Source organism: Lygodium microphyllum, chromosome 1 (assembly GCF_053477565.2).
Source record: "Lygodium microphyllum isolate KBCC chromosome 1, Lygodium_microphyllum_v1.1.10, whole genome shotgun sequence".
In the NCBI taxonomy this organism is placed as follows: Eukaryota; Viridiplantae; Streptophyta; class Polypodiopsida; order Schizaeales; family Lygodiaceae; genus Lygodium; species Lygodium microphyllum.
In genome coordinates this window covers 86759157-86770162 of record NC_141135.1, presented here as the reverse complement: position 1 = coordinate 86770162, position 11006 = coordinate 86759157, and the positions used below count along the sequence as shown (strand labels likewise).

The window sequence follows — 11006 nt, the reverse complement described above, 5'->3', positions numbered from 1 at the left end:
AAGGAATGTCATGAAATGCAATCAAGGTGTAATGAACACACACACGCACACACACATGCATGCATATGCGCATATGCATGCACCCACCCACCCCGCCCCACACACACACGCACGCACGCACAGGCACACACTGAGTGTGTGTGTGTGTGTGTGTGTGTACTTTTCTAAAGGCTATAATTCTCAAAGGACTTGAATTTTGAAGTAAAAGGTTGATTTGATTGCAACCAAGTCTATGAATTGTTATCCTTATACACATGCACACACATGCACACACAAACCCAATTATCCACAATGAGAGGACTAAGAACGAGAAAGTGCTATCGAAAGAGAGATAGAAGGTCAAGTGAGATCTAAGTTATAATAATTACCCCTAAAAGATTTAGAGCAACATAATTTTATTTAAAATTGAATTATGTATTTTGGAAAATTATTATTCCTACTTTTTGTTCTAGTGAAAGTTGTGGATCAAAGTGATCACTATGCGATTAGGCAGCCCAATAAGTGAGACATGCAGGTGATGCTTGAACTATGGATAGTTTTGGGGAATGAGTAGGATTTTTAGGATTTGAAGGAAAAGATGACTAGCTATGTAGTATAAGCATTTGGAGCATGAATCCCCTCAAAGTAATGAACACCTCACTCCTAGATATTAACATGTGGTGAAGGTAGAAACCACCAACATTAGTGTATGCTTATCTCTCTCATAATGTAATCCATGTGTATAAAGTCTAAGTACTCAAGCTTGGTTCTTTCACATGCTAGGAGTTGTTAACAACTTTAGAGACACGTGGATGAACGCATCATTAAACTACCTTGTAAGTAAAGTAAATAGCCCCATAGTTGTACTCCCTATGAAACTAGTTCCACTCCAATCATTTAGAAATTAAAATCATAACACCCTAGCGTTTCAATATACATACAACAATGAGAAGCTTACTAGAAAGGTGTCTACCATTGAAAGCTTTACATGCAGCACTAGTTAAAACCTACTTAATGCATATGTGCCACTCTCCATATATTCTAGTACTAACCGAGATTAATACATACCAATCATATATTAACATAGCCATAGTGTAACGTTGATTTGTGTAAATTACACTTAATTGGACATGGTAACAATTCCAAGTTGACTTGTATACATAAAAGAGCAAAGAGAGTAAAGATTTGCATAAGAACGGCTATTTAATATTGTAACATAATGTGGAATCTACTTGGCACATTGTTGTACTTGTCTACACGCACATCTACTTGCTAGAAACCATCACATACAAGTTGCCACTGAGGTCTTGTAACATGAATAGTTCTTATGTCAAATCAAATCAAGGGACCACACACGAAGTCTAAAGGTCCGAATACATGAAAGTATTTTGTGATATACTTGTGGTTGAAAAGGAAACACAAACGCCCAAACTGTAGCATGGACTCTCGAGTCTCAATCCAGGAAAGGAAAGTGGCTTAAACTCATTTGTTTAATCAGACGAAAGCAAGAAATTTCTATGCATGTATTTCTAAGGTGTCCATTGTGCAATGAACTCAATCGAAGGCTCAGTCATTCTCTTCAACATGTAAGGAAACACAACAACGTGCTCTATTCAGCAGTATAATACTCATGTGGATCTACCGTGAGGGATCACTGGATCTCGGCTTGTTACGTCTCGTCTTGTCGTTGCAATATTGTAACATTTACAGACGGCACAACTCGCGTTCCCCGCTCGCCAGCCCTGGACCACCGCTTCCTAACTAGAGAAAGTTTCAAACACGATACATTATGTTCGAACATGAGACGTGGTGTTCGATTCCTCAAAGAATAACGGATTCCCTCTCTCTTCCGTTAACGTACAAATGTTAACAGCCGCACTGTTGACACCGTCATTATTTCAGCTGATATATTATTCGTGAGTAGAATAACTGATCAATCTAGGACAGCACTGTGCTTAATTTTGTGTGTCCCATTTGCGATGCTTACCTGGCTCCAACCGTTGCTCAGATTATTGAAAAGCTCCGGGATTCCTGATGTAGTACAGAGTCCACTGTGCAGAGGATGTTAACGCAGGTTTTATCGATCATATTCTACTGAAGCCAAGGCGACTTCTCCATCCCAACATGGAAAGTTGGAATTCATCAGCCGCATTTATAAATATGTCCAAGAAAGTTCCATTTTCCTGACCCATGGGCATTTATAAATATGTCCAAGAAAGTTCCATTTTCCTGACCCATGGGCCATATGATTATATCTAAGGACGTCTGATTTCGGAATTAACCACTCTCTCCAAAGAGACCGAACACATGCCGTGTAGAACAATCAATGTTTATATTACTGTTAGTGAGCAGTGAAAAGTCGCTGTTTCCGATTGCAGACTACTCGATTCTCGAGTATTAGCCTCTACCTTTATACGCATAGTGGTACCAGTCTGCAAGAGGTAGATCATTGTCCTCTATATAATCCAATTGAAGCAGGATCCACTCGGACATAATATGGTGGAGATTTTGTCAGGCGCGGGAGGCCTCTGAATATATAACTGAGAACGATGGGCCGAGGAGCGGGCGTGCACAAGTGTTGCGACAGACAGAAGCTCACGCGCGGCCTTTGGTCGCCTGATGAGGATGCCAAGCTCATCGCCCATATACACAAGCATGGAGCCGGGTGCTGGAGCAGGGTGCCCAAGCTTGCAGGTCAGTGCAATCCTGATAATTATAATTAGAATTAGAACTATGTACTATAAGTTTCTGACATGTTTATTGTATACTGAATCGAGCTGCATGGTTGCAATTTCATAATGTAATCTATCAGCTTAAATGGTTAGCCAATTTCAACATCTGTATCCCGAAATCTGGATTGCCAGTTGTAACCTCTCCGATCTCTGATTCGCGAAAACATCGAGCTCAGAGTTTAATAGATCACCGTTTCTCTGACTTGCGAAAATAGTGCCCTGGGAGGTCTTTAATCCGTTGGTGTTTAATACAGGACTTCAGCGTTGCGGCAAGAGCTGCAGGTTACGGTGGATCAATTACCTGAGACCAGATCTTAAGCGGGAAATGATGAGTGTGGACGAGGAGAGCCTCATCATTAAGCTCCATGCCATCCATGGCAACAGGTATCACATATTTGTTTGGCAGTTCGTCACGGATTCCCGGTATCCGACTGAATCAGCTTACTTACAATGTTGATTTATTGTTCACGCTGATAGGTGGTCGAGAATAGCGGCGCAGCTCCCTGGCCGAACCGACAATGAGGTCAAGAATTTCTGGAACTCCTTGGCTAAGTCCAAGAATCATCAGTCCCACAAAGAGCAACAGCGTCGGACTAGCGAAAAGAAGGAGACTAAGGGTATCGAGAAGAATCAGATAACCTCATCAATCTTCCCCTTCTCATATTACAGGGTATGGACTCGATGGTAGTCACCGGAAAATATATGTCTGACTAAAGATAATCGAACGACACTCTAAAAGTCAATAAGTACTTATAACACGGCTCTAATAGTGGTTGTTGCAGAATGATGTTAGGACCTTCAACGATGATAGTTCAGTGCCTCTACCTCCGGTGTACTGTGAGCTGGAGACAAGAAGCTGGATGTCATCACGAGAAGATAGCTGCGATGCAGTATCTGGGGCTATTCATGCACTAAGCAATCCTCCAGTAATATTTCCGGATCAAGTGCATTCAAATGTTCAAGAATCTTCTTCCACGGTACTCGATTTTCTGCATCAATCCAGCCACCTCCTCATAGAACGAGAAATTGAAGGTTTGAGAGCTATGCTAATCTCGTCTGATTATAAATACACTGAACGGGAGGTGCTTAACTCACAGCATAACGATGCGATGGCTTATGATTATATCAAGCAGAAGAGCACCTCGGCCAATAATATAGCTGAAGATAGTCAGACTAGCTGGCTATCGACGTCTATGGACTTGCAACAAGCAGACCTACACGCTTGTCGTTCGTTGGCCAATAATTGCATTAGTCCTATCAATAGTAATTACAGTCAACCATTTAGTGACAGTCGTTCAGTTATCAACGGTAACTCCAGTCAACATGGTTCCATGCTAGCTGAGCTCGAAATCATCTACGAGTACCATAATACAACATACAATTCGTACAGCTTACATTCTCTATGATTATTGGTCAAATCGTGCTAACCCTATCATGATAGCTTCATGTGACACTGACATATGGGTCAAACTATGTTACCCGTATCATGATAGGTTCATCTGACACTGACAGCATCCAACAAATTTGAACTCTCATGAATGCTTGTCCAGCTATGTGTTGGAGAGATTTTAAAGTATATCCCTCAACTAAGAGGAGGCAAAGCGGCTGTGAGATATTCTCGCTAGCTGCGCCTGTAAACATGCTAGGAAGGAACTCAATGACAATCATTTATTCAATTAGTATGCTAATATCATTCGTGGGCTGCAAGAACGGTTCATTCGGTTTGACTGCAGAGAAAAACCCTGTACCAGGGCGATACACAGCTCTGTCTAAAGAAAGAATTCACTCCAACCCTAAGAGGAGTGTGCAATTAAAATCTAAGTTTGGTTCAGAACTAAGTTTCAGAGAATATGCGACCTGTATTATGCTGCGCAAACATTGTTGTTTGGCCACTTAAAGCTCGGATCATCAAAAGACGCTACTTGTTTTTCTTCAAATTTTGTCCCTCTCTCTGCGCCCCTCCCCCCTTGCTAAGCAAGGGTGCTCGTGATGTCCTGCCCCTTAATGGACTTTAGTGTCTCGCTCTCCACGTTTCCCACCTCCTAGCCCTCTGTCCATCATTCCTCCATCCATCCAGTCCTCTCTACCCTTGGACTTTAGTTTCTCGCTCTCCACGTTTCCCACCTCATAGCTCTTTGTCCATCATTCCTCCAACCATCCAACCCTCTCTACCCATGTTTCGTATGGAGAGGTTTCCTTGAGGGAGGAAGAGAGAGAGAGAGAGGTAATTCATTGGTAGAGAAAGGATCAAGGCTTGTGTAAAAGCTGCATGTATGAAAATTTATTAAGAGTGCCTTCACGCCACGAGTTCCACAGAGGAGGAAGGGAGGAAGAGAGAGAGAGGTAATTCATTGATAGAGAAAGGGTCAAGGCTTGTGTAAAAGTTGCACCTATGAAAATTTATTAAGAGCATCTTCACGCCATAGTTCCACAAAGGACCCACATCAATTTGGCTGATTTTTTAGACCTTCACACAATGTGTTGCGTTACACATCCAAAAAGAAGGATGGAGGATTCATTTTCCTAACTTTTGCCTGGTAAGGAAAAGTTACCCTACTTTCCCATTTGTTTCCAATATAGAGGAATGCCTATCAGAGGTTCTCCTTCCCTACTCAATGCAACCTTTCCCTTCTCAAAAGATGGTTCAACCTATTGGCGGCTCATCATCACTTGCAATAGGAGGTGTGTGAAGCAACTCAAACACCTTGGGGAAAGGTGGTGAAAAAAACCACATCTTCAATTCCATGGCACACAAAACACACAGGAGGTTGTTGCAAACCCTTTGTGTGAAGCTCCTCTAAGGGGATATATATTCAGACATGTATTTCGATGGACACTCCAATGTATATTCTCACAAATGCAAAGCAGTTACAAAATGAAATGACTAGAATTCACGTGCATGCCACCTCCTTTTGGTACCTCCACCTCTCAAGATTTTCCTACGTCTCATTGGTTTGGATCAAGCCACCTACGCTCCTCTTATCGATGTTGTAGACATTACATGCCCTTTGAATAAAGTTTGGCTGGGTGTTTCTCAATTTATGTTTCTGTACAATCACTCAAAAACCTATCACTAGGAGATGCTTGTGGAAACTCATCATGGAGACTATGGATGATATATTCTTTCAAAGTGGCGCCTTAGCTTCTCCATTTTTTAGCAATTCTATGTCTACATCCTTGCATGATAAGTTAGCACAACTTGGCAACAATGACTCTCTTGCCTTTGTAATTCATGTCCAACTAATATTTTCATTGAGTGAACAAGAGGAGTCATAGGTTACCTAAGTTTCCTTAGGAAAGTGGTCCCCCTCCAAGAGAAGGTGAATGTGGTTAAGAGGTTATGGTAGAAGGAGACATTGATGTCCTAATGTTTGGAATGACTGAACACAACATTCGTGGCCTTTTCGTCGAGGTTGAGGAAAAGGGGAAACATTGTCATGAGGATGAAAGTCTAATGAGATTGAAAACTCTAAAGGAGAACATCAATGATTGCATTGTAATTGTATGCCTAAGGAAGTGAAGTTTGAATTGCCTATGTTTATGTTGAATACATACTATTATGAATATGCATCATGAAGATTAAGTTTGTTTCACACCTTAGTTGGAATGCAAAGTATCATGAGTCTTTAGTGGAGAATAAAGTGAAGTCATTTATCACCGTGGAGAGTTGTTTTGTGCTTGACTAAAGAAATGATGAGCTATAAATCAGCCTCTGTGATTTTTGCCACCTTTTGCAAGCTATTGTTGCACAGTGCCAATAGGGCAGAGAAAAAGTAAATGAGAGAGCAATAAAGAACATACTAATTGAGCTTACTATGTCTTATATGCTAGAAAAGCAAGGCAAGATTAGGGAGAAACAAACCTTTGAGTGCTTGCGGCATGATGTATGTGTTTTCTCACTACTTTGAATAGATTTGAATAGGGATTTTATATAGTCTACTACTGTGCTCAAGGATCTATCACTATTCTATATCTAAAGATTTGTCTTGGCTATCACAATAGAGGGATATTGTGGACTCTTTTGATGCATCTTCCTCTATAGTTGAAGTATGACACAAAATTGATAGTTTGGACTAGAAGGGTATTTTGGGAAGTCAAAACATGGATTTGCATGTCTATAGATTCCCAATTATTAGTATGAATATAGGCATGTTGTTGGGCCAAAAATCATTGTTTAATGTTTAAACTCATGAATGGTATACCATAATACTTATGGATTGAATAGAATCAGGTTTATATTGAGCTATAGTCTTAGATCTTAGTTTATATCATCATGCGAATATTTTATATGGTTTGGGCTTAAGCTTTTATGCCATATCATGATCTATAGCTGTGGTTCTTATATATATTGGATTTCAATTATTCCATAGCATCTTGTTCTACAAATTTTATTCTCTTTACACTTTGAGCCCTTATTACTAAAGTCTCTATGGCTTCTCTAAATACAATCTAAATGCCTCAAAATAGCATAATTCAAATATCGGTATTAGGTGATTGAGAAGCTTGTAAAGTAAGAATATATGAGGAGTTTGTGGATCACAAATACATATGTTTAGATAAAAGGGCTCAAGTATAAAATTGTAAATATAAAGGTTAAACCTATTGCACTACCAGCTCTTCCTCACACCTAGGAGAAAATTGAATTAGCTTCACATCACCTGAGATACGTGAAGAAGATTTATCACATTAGTTTAAAGTAGATTCTCTTAGGGAAGTAAAGATTGGATGTGAGGATTTTCTTACATGTAGAGAGAAGTAGCACTTTATGGATATGCTATATGTACATGATAGAGTATTCAAATTTTAGCCTAGGTAGCATTATCCAATCTGAATAATGGTTTCTATTTGAATAATATCTTGTTATTTATGGTTTTCCCAAATAATGGTCAAGTGTCCAAATAAAAAGTGTTTTGATCGAAAAAGTTTTTGATCAAAAAGCTTTCAATTCAAAGTCTTTCCATTAAAAAATAATTTCTATAAGTACCATTTGCAAACCATTTCAATAGTTCAATTTTTTTTGAATTTATTGATTTCTTCCTTTTGCCTCTCTTGACTGTCATCTCATAGCTACCTTTGACTTGGGGGTAATTTTCTTTTTAAAAGAAATAATATATATATAATTCTAATATGATATTTAATTATTTTAATTTTTCAATTTTATTTGGAGTTGTGAAATGCTTTTATTGTGTGAGATCTTTGTCACACACTTCAAAAGTATACAGTTTATATTCAATTCTAATTTTTATATGTGCTAGAGGCTTGTACTCACACTCATAGCATAGGTTTCAAACATAATTTTTTTAACAATTGCTAGTATTTGAGACTCACACTCACATTGTGATAGTAAGTTCAAGCAATAAAACCTTCATTCTCGCATGGGTTGGAGGCTTGACTCATACTCCGTGAATGAATTAAAACTATCGGATGCTTGTATTTGTGTTGTCTAGACAATATATTATTTTTTAAATTTAAATTATTATTTTGAAATAATTTTTTGTATTTGAGTTTATCTCATACTTCAAAAGTATTAATGTTATTTCTTATTGTATAATAATTTTGTTTTGTGGGACATTTATCACTTAAAATGTATTATTTTTATTTTTCATATATATTAATTTTCAATTTTCCTATTGTGTTAGAGGATTACCTTGTAGTTCAAAATTAGTTTTTAATTTAGTATGTCTTTCTATGTGTATTAGAGACTTTCCTCACACTCTAGAATTGAGACATTAGGATGTTTATTTGTGCTCTGTATTAGAGACTTACACTCATACTCATAGCACAAGCAAAATACTTACTTACATTTGCTATTGTTAGTATTTGAGTCTTATAGTAGCAATACAATAGTAAATCCAAGTAATAAAACATTTGTGTTTGCATGTGTTAGAGACTTTGCCACACTAAAAAATGAGTTAAAATTTGGCATTTATATTTGTGTAGTGTTAGAGTCTTGTACTCACACTCACAATACAAAGGGTAGACTTGTACATTTGCTAGTACTAGTGTTATCTCGGCTAGCATTCGGTCCTACATTAGTTAGAGAATTGTAATAGTTCGTCAATTGCCATAGTTACACAAGCATTTGAGTGAAAAGCTTAGTCTACATTGTATGACAAATTTGAGACTTAGGATTCTTGTACTTAGGTTTTGTTTGATTATAGGATACTTGCAAACTTTAAACTAAAAGGAAAACAGAAGTTATTTATTATTTTTAATTTTTATTCAATTAAATTAATAATTTGATCATATTATACTTATATAAGGATTATTGTTAGTTTCTTTAGATCATGGTCGAAGTTCAAGAACCTACAACGGCACCTAAAGTATAGAATATTAAACTACATTCATTATTAGGATTTAATCTTCTCCTAAGAAAGATGGATTTGAGGTGAACCAATGAGAGGAGTATTAGGCATATTTACTGCACTCCTCTCTCCACCTTTGATCTAGAAAGGGTGGCTTTTCTTAAAAGATTCATGGTTTTGTGGATTTTGAAAATTCAAAATTTAGGATCCCTTCCCAAGAGCATACAATGGTTTGACAGGTGTAAAGAAGGTTCAAGGGATTTTCAATTTCCAAATTTTTATTTTATTCATTTATTTTTTAATATTATTTTCTTAATGTCCTAAAATGCATTGAGAAATGAGTGTTTGCCACATGGCATGGAACTCGAAAGAGGGACTATATAATATAGCCCATATGCTTTGGAAAAAGAATGTGCGATTCTAATGGGAAGTCACAATCATAATGCAATGCCAACATGTAGGCCCAATGGCCTTACAAATAATAATGTGTGATCAAGTTGCTCGTGGGATTGAGCCCACATCCTCCCTTTGGTAGGCCGGAGCCCTTAGGAGTAGAGTAAATATTGGCCAATCTTGTTAGGACATGTGGCCCGTAACATGGTAAATTAAAATAAGATGTCATTTTTATGACTCTTAACTCAAAACCACCTCTTTTTATTGAGAAAACTAGGTTTGATCTCATCATAGATTTCAAGCCCACCATATTCACTAGTTGGCCAAAACTAATCCTCCTCCTAATCTATTCCTTATGAGCCCCTTTTCAGGTCCATATTTTCCCTAATGATTATGAAGCACAACATATTCTTCAAAAATGGTAAGAGAGTTTTGAAAACCATGTTCTATCAAACATAGCACTCCATGCTAAGGAGGAAGATAACCTAGAGTGAAAGTCACTTTCTCTTAAGGAGATTAGAAAGCATTTCCCAAATTGATTTATGAGTGATAGTTTATTTTGTGCATCAAGTAGGACAAAAGTAACAACCTCTCCAAAGACTTCAAATCTCTAGAATATAGGATTGGCTAGAGTCCTTTTAGTAAGATGCACTCCACAAGAAGAAATTTTTTGGATAATAATCAAATAGCTACACTTCATCCAAAAGTGTTATGTGCATTATATTTTTAGAAGATGAGTATATTTAAATGGCAAGCCATCAAATGCATGAGTAGACCAAGATCCATCATCAACAAGGTGAAAGAGCAAAGAGATAAAGATGCACAACCATTTAGAAATAGACCAACGTGCTACTTTTAAAGAGCATGAACAAATTTTAGAGATGGCAATGCAAGGGGTCACATTTGTATCATAGGAATAAACCATTTAAGAGTTACTAATGATGAATGCAATGATGCAACAAGAAGACATTGAGCTCTAACATTTTATTAATGAATTGAAAATGCAAATCGCACAAGCGCAATGAGGTATAATTGCTTTTAGCAATCATCTTAGCAACCACTCATTTGATAGATTCAATCTATCAGATTTTGATCAGTGAAAACTTGTAAATACAATGCAATGTAATGTTATCACATATGTAACAATGTAATGCTACTATTAAAGAAGAGTTTAATAATGAATAATTGATCTAACTCATTGTAAATTTTTGTTTTAAAGTATATTGATTAGAGCATTTCCAATTATGTTCATCATATGTGATATGCTACATATATACTATATTAGGTATAAAATGTTTTATGTGTATTAATTTTAACTTGTGTGATTATCTCATTGATAGTTTGCACAAAGTATCTTGTAGAGAAGAATGGTTTGTGTGATGATCTTTGTTAATGGTTGTCACATTTCCATATGACAAATGCACACATATATGGAAATGTGATGAGAATGTAATTCAACCCTTAAGACAAAATCATATATCCCTCTAATCCTTTTGGAAAATAATCCAAGGTGAAGTGTAAAATTCTAAACACCAACTTCCAAGTCTAATCCACATTTATGCTACTAAAACTTAAAAGAATTCTAATACATAGGCAA

The 11006-nt window shown here is 37.1% G+C and overlaps 1 protein-coding gene across 2 annotated transcripts; it reads left to right on the top strand.

Moving 5' to 3' along the window:
* Positions 1-2123: 2123 nt before the first annotated feature.
* Positions 2124-4831, top strand: LOC148041365 (uncharacterized). Of its 2 annotated transcripts, none has more exons than XM_087688081.1 (4): positions 2124-2673; positions 2966-3095; positions 3189-3381; positions 3482-4831. In XM_087688081.1, the coding sequence occupies exons 1-4, from the start codon at positions 2529-2531 to the stop codon at positions 4115-4117; spliced, it is 1104 nt and encodes a 367-aa protein (XP_087544207.1). In that variant the 5' UTR covers positions 2124-2528; the 3' UTR covers positions 4118-4831. The 2 variants fall into 2 exon arrangements, with proteins under 2 accessions (XP_087544207.1, XP_087544216.1); XM_087688090.1 differs by having other exon boundaries at positions 2205-2673; positions 3494-4827.
* The last annotated feature ends 6175 nt before the right edge of the window (positions 4832-11006 follow it).